General features: G+C 45.0%; 1 protein-coding gene across 1 annotated transcript in view; it reads right to left on the minus strand.

The window, feature by feature from the left end:
* LOC128340957 (sterol 26-hydroxylase, mitochondrial-like) overlaps window positions 1-23,076 on the minus strand; it is a 31,561-nt gene extending 8,485 nt beyond the window's left edge. The window contains exons 1-5 of the mRNA XM_053286898.1: window positions 22,622-23,076; window positions 17,084-17,274; window positions 13,496-13,695; window positions 11,118-11,315; window positions 10,706-10,866 (exon numbers count right to left, since the gene is read on the minus strand). Coding sequence (XP_053142873.1) covers window positions 10,706-10,866; window positions 11,118-11,315; window positions 13,496-13,695; window positions 17,084-17,274; window positions 22,622-22,876 — 1,005 coding nt within the window. The 5' untranslated portion in view covers window positions 22,877-23,076. The remainder of the gene's footprint in view (window positions 1-10,705; window positions 10,867-11,117; window positions 11,316-13,495; window positions 13,696-17,083; window positions 17,275-22,621) is intronic.
* Window positions 23,077-24,450: the final 1,374 nt, after the last annotated feature.

Raw genomic sequence — 24,450 nt, forward strand, 5'->3', positions numbered from 1 at the left:
GTTATTGCAAGATGTATATCTTACTGCCAAGGCAGCTAATAAAGTCAAGTTAAAAATCAATGTTGAAACATGAATACAGAATTAAAGGAATGTATAAATCCACTACCTCCCTTCTCGTAGACAATTTGTGTACTAGCCTTTGCATATTTGGATTATTATATTGGTCTGTGTTTGGTTTTTTAAAAAACTGATTCAGTAATGAGCCACTCACAAGAATCGAAATTACATTTCTGTGCTTTTTAGCTATTTATATGAAAATCAATGAAAATAATGTTTAAAAAATATTGATATAGAATTAATGAAAAAAACCACACATCAAATCTGCAGAAACTCATAAAAACTAGAAAAGTTATGGCAGCAGGATAATTCAGAAAATCAGCAGCAGATCTACTAGCATTCTCTAACTTCTAACAGCTCTCCTAAAGAAGCAGATATTTACCATGCAGTAAAAGCTAAGATTCGGCTGGTCTTGCAGTAGTGAGCATGAACTGACTCCTTTGCTAAGTAAGGTTAACCTTGATTTGTATTTGGATAGGTGACTACATGTGAGCACTGTCTGCTGCGAAGTATTACCCTAAGGGCAGGGCTGCACAACTTCAGCCCTCTGGCTGTCCAACATCTCCCATCACCGCTAACTATTGGCCACTGTGGCTGGGGATGATGGGAGTTGTAGACCAACAACTGCTGGAGGCAGGCGTTAAAGTTGTGCAACCCTGCCTTAGGTGATGGGGCCATATATCAGAGGCAGAGCATCCGCTCTGCATGCAGAAAGTCATAAGAACAGCCCTGCTGGATCAGGCCCAAGGACCATCTAGTCCAGCATCATGTTTCACACAGTGGCCCACCAGATGCCACTGGAAACCTACAGGCAGGAGTTGAGGGCATGCACTCTCTCTTGCTATTACTCCCCTGAAACTGGTACTCAGAGGCATCTGCCGGAAGTGGCCTATAGCCCTCCAACTAGTAGCCGATGATAGACCTCTCCTCCATGAAGTTATCCAAGCCCCTCTTAAAGCCATCCAGGTTGTTGGCTGTCACCACATCTTGTGGCAGAGAATTCCACAAGTTAATTATATGTAGTGTGGAAAAATACTTCCATTTATTGGTCCTAGATTTTCTGGCAATTAATTTTATGGGATGACCCCTGGTTCTAGTGTTATGTGAGAGGGAGAAGAATTTCTCTCTGTCCACTTTCTCCACACCGTGCATGATTTTATAGACCTCTATCATGTTTCCTTGCAGTCGTCTTTTTTCTAAACTAAATAGCCCCAGGTGCTGTAGCCTTGCCTCATAAGAAAGAAAGGTGCTCTAGGATCATCTTGGTTGCCCTCTTCTGCACCTTTTCCAGTTCTACAATGTCCTTTTAAAGATGTAGTGACCAGAATTGTACACAGAATTGTACTCCAGGTGTGGCTGCACCACAGTTTTGTATAAGGGCATTATAATATTAGCAGTTTTATTTTCAACCCCATTTCTAATGATCCCTAGCATGAAATCAGCCTTTTTGACAGCTGCCGCACATTGAGTCAACACTTTCAATGAGCTGTCCACCACAACTCTCTCCTGGTCAGTCACCGACAGCTCAGATCCCATCAGCATATATTTGAAGTTGGGGTTTTTCGTCCCAATGTGCATCACTTTACACTTGCCAACACTGAACTGCATTTGCCATTTTGTCACCCACTCATCCAGTTTGGAGAGATCCTTTTGGAGCTCCTCATAATCCATTTTGGATTTCACTACCCAAAAGAGTTTGGTATCATCTGCAAATTTGGCCATCTCACTGCTTACCCCTACTTCTAGATCATTTATGAATAAATTAAAAAGCACTGGTCCCAGTACCGATCCCTGGGGGACCCCACTTCTTACTTCCCTCCATTGTGAAAACTCTCCATTTAGCCCTATCCTCTGTTTCCTGTCTTTCAACCAGTTTGCAATCCATACATGTACTTGTCCCCTTATCCCATGACTGCTAAGTTTCCTCAGGAGTCTTTAATGAGGAACTTTGCTGAAAGCTTTTTGGAAGTCCAGGTATACTATGTCAACTGGATCACCTTGATCCACACACTAGTTGACACTCTCAAAGAACTCCAAAAGGTTTATGAGGCAAGATATCCCTTTGCAGAAGCCATGCTGGTTCTCCCCCAGCAGGGCCTGTTCTTCTATGTGCTATACAATTTTATCCTTGAGAATGCTTTCTATCAATTTGCCTGGAACAGATGTTAAGCTAACCGGCCTGTAATTTCCCGGATCGCCCCATGATCCTTTTTTGAAAATCGGTGTTACATTTGCTACTTTCCAGTCCTCCGGTATAGAGCCTGATTACAGGGATAAGTTGTATATTTTAGCAAGGAGGTCAGCATTTTCACATTCGAGCTCTTTGAGGACTCTTGGATGGATGCCATCCAGCCCTGGCGATTTGCTAGCTTTCCGTTTTTCTAGACAGTTTAGAACATCATCTCTTGTCACTTCTATCTGACTCAGCTCTCTAGCCTCCATCCCTATAGAGCCTGGTAAAGGAACAGGTATATGCTCAGTATCCTCTGCCGTGAAGATGGACACAAAGAACTCATTGAGCTTCTCTGCAGCCTCCATATCCTCCTTAATAAACCCTTTCACTCCCTCATTGTCTAATGGTCCAACTGCCTCCCTGGCAGGTTTCCTGCATCTGATGTATTTAAAGAAGTTTTTGTTATTCCCCTTCATACTTTTAGCTTAATGTTCCTCAAACTTTCTTTTCGCCTCCTTTATTGTTGCCTTGCATTTCTTTTGCCAGAGTTTGTGTTCCTTTCTGTTCTCTTCATTGGGACAGGCCTTCCAATTTCGGAAGGAAGTCTTCTTCCCTTTTATGGCTTCCTTGACGGTACCTATTAGCCATGCTGGCATCCTCCTGGGCTTAGTGGTACCTTTCCTCCTTTTGGGTATATAATCTAACTGGGCTTCTAGGTTTTGAGTAAACTCCATGCATTCTGGAGCGAAGTGACTCTCCTGATTTTCGCTTTCAGCTTTCTTTTCAACATACTCCTCATTTTGGAGAGGTTTCCTCTTCTGAAATTCAAAGTGTCTGTGTTAGACTTCTTGGTGATTCTCTCCCCACATGTATGCGGGGGAGTCCCAGGTTCAATCCCTGGCACCTGGGAAAGACTCTGGCCTGAAACCTTGGAGAGCCGCTATCAGTCAGTGTAGACAATACTGAGCTAGATGGACCAATGGTCTGACTGATATAAGTGTAATGGCTGGTATAAGGCAGCCTCCTATGTTCCTAAAGCTATACAGTGTTGGGAGCTAGATGGGCCTTTTGAGGGTGCCACAATCCTGCCTTTCAAATTCATTCACCTAACTTCAAGCAGTGAGGGAACATGAAGCAGGACTGTTCATGTTGACCTGAGGATGCAGGAAGGGGGCACACATAGAAAATGATCCTCCTCATGGTGTCTCTGTCTGAGGCCAGAACTTGCAATTTAATACATGAAACCTACCACTCATAGGTAGGAAAGGCCATCTTTATTTTTTTCCTCACTGCTCACCAGTTTCCTCTTACAGTAACACAGCAGAGCCAAAGGAGCCTCAAAATAAACAAACAATATCCTAAGCTTCACTGATTAAAGTGGAGAGCCAGCATGGTGTAGTGGTTAGAGTGCTGGACTAGGACCGGGGAGACCTGAGTTCAAATCTCCGTTAAGCCATGATACTTGCTGCATGACTCTGGGCCAGTCACGTCTCTCTCAGCCTAACCTACTTCACAGGGTTGTTGTGAGGAGAAACTTAAGTATGTAGTACACCGCTCTGGGCTCCTTGGAGGAAGAGCAGGATATAAAATGTAAAATAAAATAAATAAAAAATAAAATAAAACTGGCCCTCACTCATTAAACCAAAGCTTTGACCAGTGTGTAGGATGGGATGAGGTAAAAAGTGGTTTATCTAAGCCATCCAGGGAGCCATCCTGGCTGAGAAGATACTTGAACCAAGGATTTTGAGCTTTAGCTCTTCATAATTACACCAATAAAGAGCGGTATTTTCCATATCTAGGGAGGCTAGATTGTCGTGCACATGGGACAGGGCCTTCTCTGTTGTTGCCGCAGACTCTGGAATGCTCTCCCAGTGAATGTCTGTTCCTTGACATCTGGGGCTGTTTTTTAAAACACAACTAAAGACTCTTTTATTTGTTCAGGCTTTTACCCTTTAGGGGCTGCCAGGTCTCTCAGCTTTCCTGTTTCTGTTTGTCTTTTTGATGATTCTTTTTTGCTGTTTTGTGATTTTTACTGTTTCACTGATTTTAAGGTTTTAGATGAAACTTTTATGGAGTTTTATTGTATTATAAGTTTTGTAAACCACCCTGAGATGCATCATGAAAGGCGGTATAAAAACTGAACACTACATTAAGAATAACATGAATAAATAATTTACTGATTACAGTTTACAGCCCCAATTAAGGCTATCTTGCAGACAATACTTGTTTGCTCCCCTTTTTATTACTTAGCAATTTGTAAAGTTCCAAGAAGTAAATCTTGCGTTTTACTGGGACTGAAGTAAAATATTGCACTTACACAAGGAGGTTATTGTCAGGCTGAGCCATGGGCAGCTACCTGCAGGTGGTGCAGGGCAGGGATCAAAGCCCAGGACAGGTGAAGCAGTGTGCTGATAGTCAGGAACAAGCCAAGGGTCAAGCCAGCACGTGAACCAGGGGCCAGGGATCAAGCAGCAAGCCAGATTTCAGGGTCAAGCCAAGCAGACAAACCAAGAGCAGGAGCCAAACAGCAAGCCTGAGGTCAGGAGCAAGTCAAAGATCAAGGAAACAGAGAAAGAAAACCAAACACAGCAGCATCAAAAAAGACCTTGAAACGGAGGGAAGGCCAGTCTCAAGCAGGAAACTTCCGATATCCCTCCCCGTTACGGAAAGAGCCGGAAAGTGGGCTGGCTTCCAGGACTGGGAAGCTCGAAGGCCTGCTGCATATTATGCAGAATCTCAGTCCTCAGTCCAGGTTCGGTAGCTCCTGACAGTTAGTTTTGGAGTTAACCAAAGTTGTTAGAGTGGAGATTATATAACACAGATTTCACAGATGGAGCCACAGCACAGATATATTTGCACAGAATCAGAGAACAAACACACAGAAAACTGAGTCTATTGTTTAGAGCAGGGTTTCATAACCTTGGGCCCTCAGAGGTTGATGGACCACAACTCCCATCATCCCTAGCCACAATGGACATGGGTGGGGATGATGGGAGTTGTAGTCCATCAACATCTGGGGGCCCAAGGATAAGAAACTTTGGTTTAGAGTCAATTTTCCAGAATATTTGTTTTACATTAATGTTGCTAATTAGCATGATATATGTTAAGCAAAACATCTGAGCTTTATAGAAATCTTTAGCCCATTCAGACATGACAAGAAACTGTGCAAAGGTAGGAAACAGTGAGGCTATCCACATGAGCAGCCCGGGCTGCGTGTGTGTAGCACTGGGATCATTCCCTATCCTGGTGCTTCCGCCCCTGCAAGCCCAACATTTAACCCTGGCCCTTAACTGGGTCAGAGGGCACAAGCACACCCTCAACCCAAGGGCCAGGGTCGTGTGAGCTTGGGCTGCATGCAGGCAGAATGCACAGAGCGCCCAACTCATGGGGGATTCCCCAGTGCACTACTCTCATCGCATGGTACGTCGCATGGGACTCAGTTTATCCGGCCTCCCGCAATCTGCGCTGCTGGGAGCAGCGTGGATCCTGTGGGCGCACCCTGGTGTGCTGAAGAAGGGACTACAGATTCTCTGGGGGAAGGTAGGTCCAACCCTGCCTCCCTGCCCCCCTGCCCCCTTCTTGCCTCCCCACTGCTGCCACGGTTGTGTGCATGGCCTTAATGAGCTTTTATTGTCATTTTGAAGTCAACCTGAATTCTGTATTATGTGTGAACTGGGGGACTCTGATATACTTCAAGCCTCAATTAATACTAGTATCAGAAACCTTGGTTTGATCCTGGTTCCCCTGCTTTAACTGTTATGAAGTAAACCAGAGTTTCTTGAGTTTATATGCAATGTGAAACTTTGATTAATTTCAAACTGAAAGTAAATGTGATCCTTCTCTACCACTTCTGCACAAAGGAGCTGGAAAGGAGAGGAGGGAGTGTGTGAGCTCATGGCTTTTAGGAGCTTATTCACACAGAAAACCATGGTAGGAAAGGATACCAGGCCTTCCTTTCTATGTATTTTCCACAGGGTCATGGTGTTGGCAGGTGACAGAGGGGGCTTTGGCTGAGGAAAATGCCTGGAGGTAGAATTGCTTATGATCATGAAAGACAGAAAGCACTTTCTGGACACTGGAGAGTACTGCAGCTAAAGAGATATGCCACGTTTGTTTAGAGCAGTGATTCTCAAACTTGGGTCCTCAGGTGTTATTGGACTTCAACTCCCATAATCCCCAACCAAAGGCCACTGAGGCTGGGGATTATGGGAGTTGAAGTCCAATAACACCTGAGGACCCAAGTTTGAGAATCCCTGGTTTAGAGCATCCCTTGCAGTACAAACTGGGGCGGGCCTGCAGTGAATAGCGTTATATATGTTTGAATTGTTTAATGCATCTGCAGTTAGGTTTCACTCTATTGGAATATACTGAATCTGCCAAGCTGTTGTATCTGCTATCTTTACTCAGTGTGTTTACTGAGTATGTTTGTTGCTTAATAAAAATGCTTTGTTACAGGTTCCATGTCTTCTGCTTGGAGTTATTCTTGTGTAAATACTGCACAAGATCTTACAAATAGCAGGGCACTCCTCCTACTCCTCTGTTATAATAATAATAATAATAATAATAATAATAATAATAATAATAATAATAGTGTTAACAACAACAACAACAACAACAACAACCCCCAGTGAGGCACTACCTTGGCGTGGTTGTGGGGCTTGTGTGCTCTGAGGAAGGTGAGAGCTATGCCAGAGGTCCAACCATACTGGACAGGTCTCACCGGAGGAGCCAGACAAAGAGTGCCTCACCCATCAACAATATGGTGAGACGTAACTTTAATAAATCTATACCGGATCGGTCGTCGCCCGGGTCAGCAAGGACCGCGCCAGGTGCTATAGTCCCTGGACATCTGGTGGCAAGTGGGCAACAGGACTCAGGATCTTCAGTTGAGCAACCAGGGCTGAAGACAGCAAAGTTACTGGAAGAAACGTCGCTTAACCGAAAAAAATATACAAAAAATGCCAACAAGGAAATAATGATCTGTTATTACAAGTCTAGTCCAACTAGAAGAGGTTATTTAAAAAGAATGTACCAAATTTGGAAAGAGAAGCATCCAGATACAGAAATAACAGAACAAAGGCTAGCAGACCAGAGAAGATACATAATAAGAAATAAAGTATTCACAGGAGTTGAGCTGGAAGAACTGCAAAGAGCAACACAGGCTCAAGATATGGAAGAAGAATTACCACCAATTGAAGAAGTTGCTCAGGCGCAGGTGGAGGAGGTGTTGGAAATCGAGGATGCCACTGTTACTGAACTGTTTCAAAATCAAAACCAGGCAACCACCCCTTTGCCTTCACCTCAAAAACCCAAATGCCATTTAACAGAAAAGCAACAAGAACTTAAGCAAAAAATAACTGAGCACATGAACCAAACAACCACCAGGGTTCGACTTCCAGCTCTAAAAACAGTTGCCAAAAAACAACTCGCTCAAGCATTAAAAGATGTCAGTGCTGCACTTGCAGAGATAACAACCAATAATTTGCAAGAAACAAACCAACTAATGTACAGTGCAGCAACAATAACAACACAAGAGCTCGGATATAAGATCAGTGGACCTGTAAAAAAAGAAAGCAGTACATCACCTAAATGGAAGATTAGATTAGAAAATAAAATCTCCAGGCTTAGATCAGATGCTAGTAAACTGAAAGATATGAAAGACAAGAAGATGAAGAATGAAAACACCAAACAGTATTTGATCCAAAAATACCACCTAGATTCAAGAAAAATTAGAGAAGTCCTGGAAATAATAAAGCAGCAAATAACAGCAGTGTCAAAGAAGATTAGCAGGTATGAAGCCAGAATTACACAACACAGGCAGAATCTCCAATTCCAGTCGAATCAGAGACGTTTCTACCAAAGCATAGAAGGAGAAACTGCAAGAAACGTAGAAACACCAAATAAAAAAGAAACAGTGCAATTCTGGGAGAAATTCTGGGACAATCCAATAGATTATAATAAAAAAGCAGGCTGGATGAAAGAGGTCAAAAAATGTAACCAACAAATGCAAGATCTAATAATAACACCAGAATTAATAAGTGAAAGAGCAAAGAAAATTAAAAATTGGACTGCGCCAGGCGACAATGAACTGCATGGCTTTTGGCTTAAACACCTAATAAGCCTTCATAAACAACTATCAAAACAGTTCAATCACATTTTGCAAGGAGGTGATATTGAACAATGGCTAACAACTGGGAAAACTCATCTCATCATGAAAGACCCAGCAAAAGGTGCAGTTCCAAGTAATTATAGACCGATAACCTGCCTGCCAACCATGTTCAAATTATTAATTGGAATAATAGCAGATGAAGTGATGCAACACTTATTAACTAACAAACAGCTTCCAGTTGAACAGAAAGGAAATTGCCCGAACACCAGAGGCACAAAAGACCAGCTGCTGATTGACAAAATGATTTTAGAAAATTGCAAGAGAAGAAAAACAAATCTAAGTATTGCATGGATTGACAAGAAAGCCTTCAATTCATTGCCTCACACATGGATACTAAAATGTTTAGAAACAACTGGTGTTAGCAAAAACATTCAGATATTTATTAAAAAAGCAATGAGCATGTGGAGTACACAGTTAACAATCAATGGCGAGGCACTTGGACAGGTTAGCATTAGAAGAGGCATTTTCCAAGGGGACTCACTATCCCCTCTGTTGTTTGTAATCGCCATGACCCCATTTTCACAAATACTAAACAAAACAGGCCTCGGATACCAAACATCTAAAACATCAAGTCAAATCAACCATCTGCTGTACATGGACGATCTGAAGTTGTATGGAAAGTCCCAGTCAGAAATCGAATCACTGCTAAACACTGTCCGTATATTCAGTAGCGATATAGCAATGGAGTTTGGACTAGACAAGTGTGCTGCATTAATAATGAACAGAGGGAAAATAAGAAAAACAGAAGGAATACAACTGCCCAATGGAAGCAACATCAAGAACCTGGAAGAGAAAGAACATTACAAATACTTGGGCATTCTCCAGGCTGATAACATCGCACACACTGAAGTTAAAAGAAAATTGGGAAGTGAATACATCAGGAGAGTTAGAAAAATCCTCAAGTCCAAACTCAATGGCGGGAACACCATACAAGCCATAAACACCTGGGCTATACCTGTTATCAGATACACTGCAGGGATAATAGACTGGACTCAGGCAGAGCTAGAGACGCTGGATCGTAAGACCAGGAAAATCATGACCATCAATCATGCTCTGCACCCCCGCAGTGATGTCGATAGGCTCTACCTCCCTCGCAGCTCAGGTGGAAGAGGAATGCTACAAGTCCATCAAACAGTAGAGGAGGAGAAAAGAGGCCTTGAAGAATATATCAAGGACAGTGAAGAAGATGCACTTCAAATGGTCAATAACGCAAAACTATTCAACACCAATGAAACAAAGCAGGCCTACAAGAAAGAACAAGTCAAGAACCGAGCCGAAAAATGGAGAAATAAGCCCCTGCATGGTCAATATTTGCACAATATAAGTGGAAAATCAGACATCACCAAGACCTGGCAATGGCTTAAGAATGGCAACTTGAAGAAAGAAACAGAGGGCTCAATACTGGTTGCGCAAGAACAGGCACTAAGAACAAATGCAATAAGAGCAAAAGTAGAAAAGTCAACCACAAACAGCAAGTGCTGCCTTTGTAAAGAAGCAGATGAAACAGTGGACCACCTAATCAGCTGTTGTAAAAAGATCACACAGACTGACTACAAACAAAGGCATGACAAGGTAGCAGGGATGATACACTGGAACATCTGCAAAAAATACAAGCTACCTGTAGCCAAACATTGGTGGGACCATAAAATTGAAAAAGTGGTGGAAAATGAAGATGTAAAAATATTATGGGACTTCCGACTACAAACAGACAAACATCTGCCACACAATACACCAGATATAACTGTAGTCGAGAAGAAAGAAAAACAAGTCAAAATAATCGACATAGCAATACCAGGGGATAGCAGAATAGAAGAAAAAGAAATAGAAAAAATCACCAAATACAAAGATCTACAAATTGAAATGGAAAGGCTGTCGCAGAAAAAGACCAAAATAATCCCAGTGGTCATTGGCGCCCTGGGTGCAGTTCCAAAAGACCTTAAAGAGCACCTCAACACCATAGGGGCCACAGAAATCACCATCAGCCAATTACAAAAAGCAACTTTACTGGGAACAGCCTATATTCTGCGACGATATTTATAACAACTGACAATAAAATTCAGCCATCCCAGGTCCTTGGGAAGGACTCGATGTCTGGATAAAACAAACCAGTCAATAACACCTGTCTGACTGTGTAAACAAGAAATAATAATAGTGTCTATAGATATTGGCCTGATTCAGAATGGTGTTTAGAAATTTCAAGTACATGTTATGAAAACATGATGAGCATTCAAATGTACTTGTGATGTTTATTTGCACAATGCTGATTAGCAGATAACAATATACTCTCTAATATGTAGCTATCCTACCGTGTCTACACCGGCCAACAGTAGCTCAGCTATGCTACCATATAGCTCTTCAGGACTAAGCCGCCCACTGGATAGTAGGTAGCTTAGATAGCCTGATACTTCCTCGCCCCGGTCCACACGTTTTTCTAACTCCACCATCTTCTGATCAATCAGGTTTTTTCCTGGAGCAATGAAAGACATTATCTGTTACTGCAGAAATACAATGCTGGACCTGTCATGACAACATCCATCTCCAGTGCACAGTATCTACTGCATTGCTTTGATTACTCCACTTACTGCCATCTTACATCCTCCCACCTTCAAAGATGAAGAGGGACAGGTCCCAGTTCCTCATATGATGACACCAGACTAATTCTGGCTAGAAGTCCAGATGAAGTGTGATCACTTCTCTAATTCTCCGCTTTTCACGTACCAAAGGCAAAGATGGTATCCCAGCCTTGAAGGTAACGGTTCCAGTAGGGCAGTACTTCCCGGGTCCACTTAGGCAGGATGGTGGCAAAGATCGAATTCTTCAGCATGTATCCAATAGCATCAATAAACCTCTGGGTCTCAGCAGGGATCTGCTTCTCCAGACAGCCAATGCGGGTCTCAAAGAGGATGTATGAGATGCCTGGATGGCAAAAGCACAGGAGTCACATTTGGAAAAAAGGTCCCTCAGTGCCCTGTAAAATGGTAGCCCCAGGAAACAGAATGCTGCAGTTAAATGGCAATGGATCAGAGGGCAGTGTGTGCATGTGTAAAATAGAGGCTGCGCGGAGAGCAAACTATGTGTATGTGGTGGGAAGAGTGAAATTGGGATCTAGGAGAAGAGGGAACAGGGTTAACTAGATCAGGAGAAACGTTGAGGTTGTACTTGGAGTTTGCCTGTTTGGAGTTGTTAAGAAGTATTGGAATGAATGGCAATGCTAGTCGCAGGGGGCAGGATATACAGTGGCTCGGAGCCTACCTAGGCATTACTCCTTACCCAATTTACCTACCTCTCTAAGGATGGTGGTACTATCTACTTAACTCTCTAAGGGTGGTGGTGTCTATCTACCAGTTATGTCCTTTATTTTAAAGGACATACCCTGTGTTAAGCATAAGCCCTTATACATGAACATCAAACTGACTCTTAGGTCAGATACAAGAATGTCAAAGTGCCCCTTTGTTGAAATGTTTAACTGGACAACCCTACATGTCTGAAAAACTAAGCCAGGGGCCTCCATCAGTTTCTTTCTACACTCCTTGCTGTGAAAAGACTCAGGACTGCAGAGGACACACCAGCAGCGACTACACACCCAATGCATATGTCTTCTAGCAACCACCCAGGTCTGTTGAAGAGCTGTTCTCTATAGGAACTGATGTGGTGCAACAGATAAACTGATGGACTGGAAAGACATAGGTTCAAATCCCCCCATAGCCATTGAAGTTGACTGGGTGGCCTTTGGTCACCAGTTGCCATCTTCACCCAAACTGACTTCCTAAGTGTTTTTGAAGATAAAATGGGGGGTGGGAAGAAACCATAGACACTACCCCTGAGGAAGCAGGATAGAAGTGTAAGGGAATAAATACAAAGACACACTTTCTCTCTTACTCTCCAATAGCATTGATGTGCTAGATCAAAAGATGGATTGTTCCTTCTACAAATTTGTTTTATTACTATTTAAATATATTTTGAATATTTCTGAATAATATATTTGAAAAGTTATATGGCACTATAAGAGAGATGTTCCTTCACCCTGTCTAATTCTGGTTCCCCGCCCCCCCCCACCCAAGCTTTTCTTTCTTTCTGATTTTTTTAAAAAAATACTAGTTTTGGTTTCTAAAGGAAAAATGGAACCCCAAACTTTCTAAAGCCGAATCCTTTGCACATCTGCTGCTTGTGCTTAGCCCCATGAGAGTTAATGAGCTTGAGCACACCTGACAGAATGTGGAAGTAGAACTGCAATTTCTTTCAACCCTCACAAGTGTTACCATGGCTTTGTTGGTCAATATACTGCATAATTGCAACAGCAGTCTGTTTCCTTGTTTTCTTCCCTACCACCTGGGGCGAGGGCAGGGAGACAATTTGCCTCCTACTAACTGAACTGAGACTGGAGTGCTTGATTTACAAAGTGGCCAGAGAGGGCCTGGTTTTGTTTTAAAGGTAGCCCATGATCAGGCGAATATATAAGAGAGTGGAACTTGTGGATTTCATTAAGGGCTACCTTTAATTCAAGCACCAGTTAGGGTACAATCCTACCTCCCTTCTGTGCTTTGCAGGGACTTTTCCCAAGCTACTGTGGACCTGAGAAGGAGCCTCAAATATCTCACTCACATTTTATTTTTATCTATCTATCTGTCTATCTATCTATTACGTTTGTACACCACCATAAACTTCCATCTCTGAATGGTTTATAGTAACATAAAACAATTTAAAACTACAAGTCTAGTTAAAAAGCTTGGGTGAATAAATGTGTCTTTAGAGACTTTTTAAAAGTTGTCTGAGATGAGGAGGCTCTTATTTCAGTAGGGAGCACTTCCCAGAGTCTTGGGGTAGCAACAGAGAATTCCTGTCCCTGTGTACAGGAATTGAGCTGGTGGCAATTACGGACAAACTTCTCTAGATGATGTCAGTGGGTGAAGGGGCTCATAGTGAAGAAGACATTTTCTTAAATGGGCCATGCATGGATCATATCTATACCTGCCTGCCACATAAGGGTTCATCTTTCACCTACACATGACATGAACCACACCCTGAGAGCAACAGGATATCATTGAAAGGAAAAAGAATTTACTGTGCTACATCATAACTGGCCAGTGGCCACACACCTTCCAGGGCGAATCGGTAAAGTACATTAGCCACATCTTGAATCATTATTCCAGAGGGGCTCTTTTTTCTGTCATCCTCCAGCCGCACTATCAGGTCAGACACCACCTCATTGATGACATCTGCATACAGCACAGCCTCGGAAGGCTTAAGCATCCTCTTGTTCAACACCTGCCTCAGGTGATGCCACCGCTCCCCGTCCCTGAGAATGAAAGAGTGGGTTGATGGTGGGGGAAGTAAGAACCCAAGCATCACTTGGAATCTAGCAGGTAATCAGTCAGGCGATGCTCTGCTTCTCCATCTGCCAATATCCACTCTTAGCTCTTCCCTGCAGTGCTCCCAAAGAAGCTTGTCTGTCTCCCACTTGCCCCATAAGGTACATTCTGACAGCCCTGAATTCATGGAATGGAATGGGAGGGCTGTTTCAGCACCTTCAGTTCATGGAATGCAGATCTTGGGTACTTGGGCCCACCTGCCCACAGCAGGCTCTGTAACCTGCACACCCAGCTAGGTACCTGGACTCAAGACAGAGGAATCTCATGGAGAGAGGGATCTGCCTTTTCCCAAGCTGCTTTTGGCCCGCCTGACTTGATACTGCCTAATGTAATTCTTCATATTATTCACCACAGGGCAGAGCATCCAAACAACTGGATTTTTATACACATTTATATACATTTTAAAAGTAAATTATAAGCTGGTCGTGTACGGTAATAAATTTGTTTTGATTTAAAAAGTCAATTATAGCAAGTTTCCGTTCAAAAGCAACTTGGTTAAAAATACACAAAAACTGTAGGCAGCATGTTAGTCCATTAGAAGAACTTTATTTACGATCAATGATCAGATACACAAAAGTTAAAAGGAGAGAGAAGAGCTGGTCTTGTGGTAGCAAGCATGATTTGTTCCCCTTAGCTAAGCAGGGTCAGCCCTGGTTGCATATGAATGGGAGACTAGAAGTGTGAGCACTGCAAGATAATTCCCCTCAGGGGATGGAGCCGCTCTGGGAAGAGCAGAAGGTTTCAAGTTCCCTCCCTGACTTCTCCAAGATAGGGCTGAGAGAGATTCCTGCCTGCTACCTTGGAGAAGCCGCTGCCAGTCTGTGAAGACAATACTGAGCTAGATAGACCAATGGTCTGACTCAGTATATGGCAGCTTCCTTTGTTCCTAAAAGGTCAATTAGAAAATATCCAGTCACAGTCTGGTAATACATTTATTAGACCAGTCAAAATGACATCAAGTGGTGAGCAGTCAAGCTTTTGAGTTCTTCTGAACCCTGGATGCTAAGCATTCTGGAGAACCCAAAAGTTGGATGTTCACAACTTTTTTGCTTGGCTGTAGTGATGGTATTATCAGACTGTGGCTTTTGCTTTCAAATGAAATCTGAATTTAATACACATTTTAAAATAAAACATAATGGGGCCATTATGTGTATAACAGCTTAATGCTGAATTGTTGATCCTCTATCATGAATAGGGAGTTCACTTGATCTAAATCAGACTTTTCTGATTGTTGTGCTAGATTAATCCATCCTCTCCCAAGGACTTCCTGAGCTTAATCTGGAAAAACCAGAACATGACCCAGGGAAGATAAAACTCTAATAAACAGATGAGCAATGGAGGCTAAATCATGACTGGGAAATTGAGGCTTTTGTTGCTTGCTTCACCACTCTGGACAAGAATGCTATAAAAATGCAAAAGAAAAGGGCTAGTCTGGAAGTATCTTTGGAGCAAGCTGTGGAAAAAATAGACTGCAAGTTTCTTGCATGTCAGGGTAAGTTCAGGTATGGTGAGGGGCCTATTGAAGTGACATCAACTTATCTCCTTCTGATACTAGGAGTATTGTGAGTAATTGTGACCCTTTTGTTGTAGTTGTAAAGGAAAGGATATATATATATATATCCCATAAATTTGTATAGGTAGTGGACAGATCATCTAATGGAAAAGAAGAGGAGTAACGCTGAAAGCCAAGCCAGAGTTAATAGTAACAACACAGTATTGCACAGTAATAACACTGCATGTGCTATATTTTAATAAATCATAATTACTGCTCAGATGTTAGTGGTGTGTCATAGGAACATAGGAAACTGCTGAGTCAGACCATTGGTCTATCTAGCTCAGTATTGTCTTCACAGACTGTCAGCTGCTTCTCCAAGGTTGCAGGCAGGAATCTCTCTCAGCCCTAACTTGGAGATGCCAGGGAGGGAACTTGAAACCTTCTGCTCTTCCCAGAGCAGTTTCATCCCCTGAGGGGAATATCTTGCAGTGCTCACACATCAAGTCTCCCATTCAGATGCAACCAGGGCATCTTGTGCTACCACAAGACCAGCTCTCCTCACCTAAACTAGCTCTCCTCACCTCACCAGCTCTCCTGTCACTCTCTTCCTTAAGATCCCTTATGTTAGTTAAGAAGTGACACTTACTCCCAGATTCTGTGGCCATGGAAAATTCATGACCACTATTTGTTAGGGAGAATGAGTAGCCACTGAGCCACTGGGGTTAAGTCTGCTAGCCCTTTCAGTCTTCAGTTCAAGATCAGTGGCCTTGAAAGGCTCTGTATCCAGAATAGAATGAAAGGGATTCTTTAGCATGGGTCTGCTACTAGTTCAAACTGAAGTGTCCTCAGTGATGTCCTGAAAATGTTGTCAAGCAAGCACTGGCAGGCCAGATACTTAAAAAAATAATAATCAAGTATTACATCCACTTTTACTTTCATAAATGGAAAGAGAGCAGCAGGGCAAATCCAGGGTTGGGAAACCCTTTTCACGTTGTGGAAGCAACCGTAGTTATTAGATGCAGAATTCAGCATTCTGAAAATTTTAATCTTCCATAAAAAAGCAAGTTTCTAGCTAATAAGGTTGTGAAGTAGTACTGAAGGAAGGCCATTCTTTGTAAAATCTCAGGGAAATGAGTGGGTGAATGTGGTCGAGTAGTATTTCCAGACACTAGGAAATGAGGCTTCAGTACTGTGAGTCACTCTCTGCCTGTCCCATAACTACTGCAAGAAGAATAAATTATGCAAAATAAGGAAGAATGCAAATTCACTTAATGTAATTTGCATAATTTAATACAATTTCCAAAGATTTGCATTTTTAGGAACATAGGAACCTAGGAATCTGCCATATACCGAGTCAGACTTTTGGTCCATCTAGCTCAGGACTGTCTACAGAGACTGGCAGTGGCTTCTCCAAGGTTGCAGACAGTAGTCTTTCTGAGTCCTATCTTGGAGATGCCAGGGAGGGAACTTGGAACCTTCTGCAGACAAGTCTGCAGATGCTCTTCCCAGAGCGGCCCCATCCCCTGAGGGGAATATCTTACAGTGCTCACACATGTATTCTCCCGTTTAAATGCAATCCAAGGTGGACCCTGCTTAGCAAAGGGGACAATTCATGCTTGCTACCACAAGACCAGCTCAGATAATTTTGATGTGTGTGTGTGTGCATGTACAGACGATACACAGCCTTGGGCATATTTTCCAGCCCAGATTAAGTGCATGATGCGAGATCTATGCCTTCCCTCATTTCTCGGAATACAAGCCTTGGTATAGTCACGCAGCAGCAGCAGCCCAATAGGGGGGATTATTGGCTTTGCACTCACTCAGTGAAGGGGCCATAGGGGAGATGTCGAATGTCCCGGTGTTCCTTCCAGAGGGCCATGTCACTCCGTATGGGGTACTTCCCCTCCTGACGCAACAGCTCCTCTAGGACTTCAGGGCTGCCAATATTAATATTATTGTAAAGGCCGAACTTGGATTTCCAAATGGGACCATACAGCTTCCTGGAAAGCACCTGGAATAAATAAGGCCAGTGGGGTTATCTAGAACATTGGGCCATTCCAGGTCCTCAGAGTGTGTGGGCTACGTGGAGGGAGAGGAAAACTGAATGTAAGGCAGGAATTTCAATGGTGGTTTTTAAAAATCGTTCAGTGATACCAAGATGGCACCATTCATATTTATGGCAAGCATGTCTGATATTTGAAGCCAACATTATATTGGCTGGAGGGTACTCGTCCCTAGTTTTTTGCCATTATCCCGCTAGTCTGGCAAGTTATTTCAAGTTGTTCAAGTTGCCAAGGTGGCATCATTTAAATTATTGTCCCACATCATGAAATGGAACAGAACTTAGGAAGCTGCCATATACCGAGTCAGACGATTGGTCCATCCAGCTCAGTATTGCCTACACAGACTGGCAGCGGCTTCTCCAAGGTTGCAGCCTGCAGGCAGGATTTTGGAGATGCCGCCAGGGAGATGCCGCCAGGGAGGGAACTTGGAACCTCCTGCTCTTCCCAGAGAGGCTCTATCCCCTGAGGGGAATATCTTACAGTGCTCACACATCAAGAAGCTATTCCCACAATCGCCCAAAAGCGAGCTAAGGGAGCCCAGCCCGCTTTGGGGTGACCGTGTACTGCAATGGGAGCTGTGCAGCTCCCAGCAGTTAGCCATGTTAAATCCCCCCCCAAACGAGGTTAACGGAGCGATTGCTCCGTTAACCTTGTTTTAGTGCTTGCGTGTCACCGCAGCGCATGGTGACACATGAGTAGACCCCTGACTGGGAAGCTGCAAGTAGCCTCCCGGGCTCGCAGGCATCCTGGAACTTCCGGTGGCCACACGGCCCCCGATCCCCACGGCCCCCGATCCCCAACTTCCGGTGGCCACACGGCCCCCCCTAATCCCCACATGGCCCCCGATCCCCACGGCCCCCGATCCCCACCGGCTCCTTAATTGTGTGGGTGGCCAATCCACAGAACCCTATCAGGTGCTTCACACATGTTATGTGAAGTGCCTCCAAGTCTCCCTTTCATATGCAACCAGGGTGGACCCTGCTTTACTAAGGGGACAAGTCATGCTTGTTACCACAAGACCAGCTCTCCTCTCCTAATGGCACACAACAATACTGGATGGCCTATACTTCATGGTTAATTTAAACATTAAAGTTGTGCAATTGGACTATGTTGAGCCCCTTGCTTGGCTTAGTGAAAGGCATAAATATTTTGAAGTCAAATGAACCTTGTTACTAGTATTCTAATTTCAGTGAGAATTGTGCATAGCTCTCAATCTTATGCATGGCTTTAAAATCTGTCTAATTATGTTGGTGAGGCAGCCTTAATTGCAAAGTAATGGGAAAGCAAAGTGTTCAAAATTCTCACCAAGCTTTGCAATAGAAGACTGCCAAGAAAAATTCAGAAAGGCTGTAGATTTATTAAAATTAGGAACCATTATTAATTAAAAGAATTATCTGAGTTTCACCAGCTTTTTTTAGTAGAAGAACTTTACAGGTTCCATGAGTGCCAGGTTCAGATAAATAATTCTAGAAAAGCAGATCAATTATTTAGATTATTAGCTTTTTGAGTGAATAACTATATTTGATGTGGAGTATTATCGGAATTGAATTTTAAAATAGGACCAGAGGCAAATTAATGCAGCTGTTCAATTGGGTTTTGTTTTGAACTGACTCTTGTGATATAGTTTTCAGTGTGGTATTCTGACATTGCTCCAAAATAACTGGTTTCCTGTTATTTAGTTGAGAGAAACAATTTTCTTTTTTAAAGATAATTAAAATGTTATTTAGATTCAGGTTTTGCAATGTTGATTCTGACTGCAGAAGTAAAATATCATTCAGTTCAAATCAAAGCAGTTAATAGCAAGTCAATATATACATGAAATGAGCCACCTAATGACAGAATGGGGAAGCAACTTGCCTAGAGAGCAAGAGGTTGCTGGTTCGAATCCCCGCTGGTATGTTTCCCAGATTATGGGAAACACCTATATCGGGCAGCAGCGATATAGGAAGATACATCATCTCAACTGTGTGGGAGATGGCAATGGTCAACCCCTCCTGTATTCTACCAAAAGAAAACCACAGGGCTCTTTGGGCACCAGGAGTCGACACCGACTTGACGGCACAACTTTATCTTTATATACATGAAATAAACCCACTTCACTAAATCAAATCCAAGTTCTGTTTTCAGTATTATGCGCACAATACTGCTTTGCAAAAATAGATTCATCTGCTGCAATATTTCAAACAATCTGCTGAGACTATACATAAACATCTGTTTTGGCAACAATTGGTGCAGTAAAGGGAAAGTAGAAAGGATATAGTAAGAAGAGGCACAACAGTCTCATCCATTAGAAGGCCTGCATTTGTTTGCAGAGCTGATACATGTCATTTTGGTATTCTTCAAACTTGTCTCTACGAGAGAAACTGAATGATTATGAACAACTAGTGTTTTTAAGCCCGTTGAAATAACGGGCGCTAGTAGGGGAGAGTTCCAAGAGTGCCGCCCGCCCCCGCCGTCTTTCCCTTCTCTGCGGCCGGTTGGGACTCGTCGCCGCCGCCTCTGCTCTCCTTGCGGCCGGTCCAGACCCACCGCCGCCCCTGTTCTTTTCGGCGGGCGGGCCAGACCCACCGCCGCCTCTCCTATCCCCGCATCCGGGCTGGACCCGCTGCCCCCGCCTCTGCCTCCCTGCGGCCAGGCCGGACTCGCTGTCGATGCCTCTGGCCTTCCTGCGGGCCGTCCGGACCTGCCGCCGCCCCTGTTCTTTTCGGCGCCGCCAGCTCTCCTACCCCTGCGGCCGGGCTGTACCCGCCGCTGCCGCTGCCTCTGCCCTCCCCGTGGCCGCCTCTGGCCTTTCCGCGGAGAGGCAACATGGCCGCCGTGTCTCTGCGGCCGTATCTTTCTCAGATGTTCTGGGCATGCGCAGAACGGCCGAGAAAGACACAGGTGCAGAGACACGGGATCACACTTTAGCATTTTATTATAGAGGATGAGAACCGAGATTGTACAAATGCCATAGAGAGAGAACAGCCCTATTCACATGTTACGTTCAGCACATTGACAACCCGTGTCCAGTGTATGTCTGAGCATGGCTAACAGTGCCTCAGTGCCTGTTACGCTATAGAGCTAGGAGTTCTACAACTGCTTAGAGAAAGGTGTAAAGAGAACCAAATCGAGCCAGGTAGCTCCTCTGGTTGCTTCCTGGACAGCTGAGGCACCCCTCCACTACAGACTGGAGCAGAGACAATCAGTGCCCCCAGTAATAATGAGAAATCATTCATTAACCAAGATGGGTTAATGAGTAAAAACAAACTGGCTTTGGCGGGGGTGGGAGGGATTTCATCTGCTTCGCTGATGTCATATAAACTGAAATTAGCAGGTAATGGTGCTACCTCCAGCCAGAGCTATAGACAATTCCTTGATTTAATTACTGAATGTAGTGGTGGAGCCAAACCCTAACCTCAGGCTCTCCAGCTGCTGTTAGACTACAACTCTCATCACCCCCATTCACAATACATTGCAGCTGCGGGTGATGGGAGTTGTAGTCTACGGCTAGAGTGCCTCAAGCTGGCCACCTCTGACTTAATGGAGTAATTAGTTCCATACTTAAGAGTAATTAGTTACTTTCCCAACTTGTTCTCAGAGTATTTTAGGACATTATTCCAGGATAAGGGACAACCTTCTTTAGTGGGGGCTAAAACTGACCCCTTGATCCAGGTCACCCCACTTTTTGTGGCAGGAGCAGGAGCCTTCCCTTCTCCAAGAGGCTCCTTCACCCCACAGAATGAAAAAGGAAGCTCCGAGTCCTGTCATTGGTCTGCTCCTCAGTCCATATAGCCCTCTCCCCCACCCAGGGGTGTAGCTAGGAGAAAGGGGGCCCGTGTTCATCCCTCTCTCTGGCGGCCCCCCCAGAGTGAGGGACATAATGAAGATAATAGGGAGGGGTGGATCTGGAGGGCCCTCAGGAACTGGGGGCCGTGTTCTTTGAACCCTTTTGCTCAATTATAGCTACGCCCCTGCCCCCACCCTAGCAGAGCCACATCCGTCCGAAATTCTGTTTCTTGGTCATGACCAGACTCTGGGTGGGAACAGACTTTTAAACATTCTTACTGAAGTCTACGGAGAGTACCACAGTGTTTTTTCTTCTGAGTTTCCAGCTGCTGTTTACACAACCCCACACCAACTAAAGCTGTTTGTTTCTTAGCCATCTGAGCTCCTTTGGCCTGGCTGACAGAACAATTCAGAGGCGGCCACTAGGATGAAACAACTGGATTGCCAAACAGATTCTTCTTTGCTGCTAGCTGCTCCCTTGGCAGCTTTCCCAAGGTGAAGCATTTTGTGAAAAACAAAGTCTTTCTATCACAACGGCTTTACTGTGGACTGGGTTCACAGGAGGAGCTCCCACAGATCCAACTGCCCGTGTAACTTGGAAGCAACCCATCATAGGCTAGGATTATTAAGGCATCTAGACAAGATGCTGGGACTTCCAGGCACTCTTGAGCCCAGGGGCGAAGTAGCTGGGGAGAGGGGGCCGTGTTCGCACCCTCCCTGGTGGCCCCTCGGAGTGAGGGAGATAATGAAGAAAATAGGGAGGGGTGGAGCTGGGGGGGGAGTTCTTTGGACCCATCCGCTCAATTATAGCTACACCCCTGCTTGAGCCCTACTACCAGTTTCCATAGAATGAAGCACTGATGTCAGGGTTTCTCTCAGCCCTCACCTGGCCCAACACCATGGCCTGTTTGTCACATCATAATGTACATGGCATCTTACCTTACCAGGCAGCCGCTAAGTTACCCTCCTCTCTAAACCCAGATGTGTCTGAGAAGGACTGGTTACGGTTACTCACAGCGGAGTAGGGGGGAGCACTCTGCACACTCTCAGATGCATTTCAGCCTTTTAAGTAACACCATGGGCCCTAGGGCTGAGTCCCTGCATAGGCGGGTTGTTGCGCTGACCCCTGGCTCAGATAAAGCCCCATCTAGCATCAGCGTGCTGGTGCTAAGGAGCAAGCGATGTGTGGGGCTACGCTCGGGATTTGGAAGGCTGAAATGAATCCGAGGACACCGAACAAGGAGACTCAGGCTCTCAGCTCTGGGTCTGCCCACAAATCCACCGGGGAGGCTCAAGCGAGCCCCAGAGGCTGGATCTGCTTCCTCCAGGAGGGACGCTTCTCGGCGTCTACCAGGGACTCGCCATATTCTGCCCGCTTCATTCACCGCGCGTCTCCAAACGCCCAGGTACCACCCGCTCCTGGCTGCTCTCTCGCCGAGCCCAGGCGAGTTCGCCAGCCCGCGCGCCCTGCCCTGCTCCCCGCGAGTTGTCGCCCCTCCCTCCTCAGCCCAGATGCTTCTGCCCGACCTGCAGGCGGTGCGTGTGCAGCAAGTAGCCCCTCACGAAGAGCCAGTAGAGGGATCTGAAGAGCCCCGGGCCCGGCAACTCCTCCGGCCGCTTCAGCCGCTCCTCAGCCCGGGCGGCCGAGGCGGCCTCTGCCGCGCTGGCTGCACCCCTGCTGCTCCAGCACCACGCCATTTCGGAGGGGCAGGGAGGCCCTGGCAGCGCCCCCAGGCAGCGCCTCAGCCTCCCGGGGGGCAAAAAGCACCCTCGCTTCGCCATGGCGTGCCTCGGCTGCTTTGCCAGGCAGAGGACAGGAGGGCGAGAGGAGGAGAAGCCGGCGCGGAGCCAACTTGCCGGGGCGGAGCTGTCCAGGGCGCAGAGGGGAGGGTGGGCGCGGCTTCCCGGGCCCGTGCCAAGGGGGTTGGATTGGGGCAGGCGAGCTGAGCTGAGTCAAGCGCAGACGCACAACTTCCCTCCAGCCTTTCAAAGGCAACGCAGCAGCCTCCAGCTCGACCCTTTTAAGCCCATCTCTGCCTGCCTCTGATGCCACAGAGATTATGGCGCCTCCTTGCAGCTTTTGGCCGTAAAGCACAGCGGAGGCGCCCCTGCTGGAGTCAGTCCTGTCCTGTGTGAGTGGTGCTGACCGCGACTTGGCGCTTCTGGCTCGGGGCAAGTGTGGTCGAACCCACGGGGAAGAGCGACCACAGCGCGGTGAAATTCCGTGGAGAAGCATCTGAGTGGGGAACTGCCCGGGAAGTCCAACGCGGTCGTGTTTAAAAAAGGAAGCCCCATTTTACAGAGGAGCGGATTCAGGGCCGGATTAAGGGCAACTGATGCCCTAAGCACAGCCCAACAATGGTGCCCCCCCTCGGCCCCCTCCATTGCTTAACTGACAGGACATTAAGACTCAAGCAAATTATTTACTTATACCTTAACAGTTATTTAAATTTAAAAATTTTCTTCTAGATTTCTAAAGTATACCAAAACAGTTCCACTGTCTATAATTTCTTATAAATTGCCGCAAGAAAACGAATGATTGAGAAAAATCTTTCATCTTCAAGGTCAGACATCATACCATAGGACCATCTTTTACGTGAAGTTTTATCAATATTTTTGCACTGCTCTTTAAAGTAATCTTTTGCAGATCAATGACTTTTTACTTCATATACATAGTTTAGTACGGTAGTTTCTTGAAACTTTAGTCACCCACTGAGCCAAAGAAAACATTTTTTTTTTTTTTAGCAATGCAGAGTAAAGTCGAACATGGAAGATAAAAACAATTACAAAAAAATCGACTAGTGTGGCAGTGAAATGCAAGGTGGCAAAAGAAATGCAAGGTGACAATAAGGGAGACGAAAAGAGAGTTTGAGGAACATTTAGCTAAAAGTATCAAGGGGAATAACAAGAACTTCTTTAAATACATCAGAAGCAGGAAACCTGCCAGGGAGGCAGTTGGACCATTAGACAATGAGGGAGTGAAAGGGATTATTAAGGAGGATATGGAGGTTGCAGAGAAGCTCAATGAGTTCTTTGTGTCCGTCTTCACGGCAGAGGATACAGAGCATATACTTGTTCCTAAAGCGGACTTATGGGGGATGGAGGCTACAGAACTGAGTCAGATAGAAGTGACAAGAGATGATGTTCTAAACTGTCTGGAAAAACTGGAAACTAACAAATCACCAGGGCCAGATGGTATCCATCCAAGAGTCCTCAAAGAACTCAAATGTGAAATTGCCAACCTCCTTGCCAAAATATATAACTTATCTCTGCAAACAGGCTCTGTACCGGAAGACTGGAAAGTAGCAAATGTAACACCGATTTTCAAAAAGGGATCCAGGGGCGATCCAGAAAAT

Source organism: Hemicordylus capensis, chromosome 1 (genome assembly GCF_027244095.1).
Source record: "Hemicordylus capensis ecotype Gifberg chromosome 1, rHemCap1.1.pri, whole genome shotgun sequence".
Taxonomy (NCBI): Eukaryota; Metazoa; Chordata; class Lepidosauria; order Squamata; family Cordylidae; genus Hemicordylus; species Hemicordylus capensis.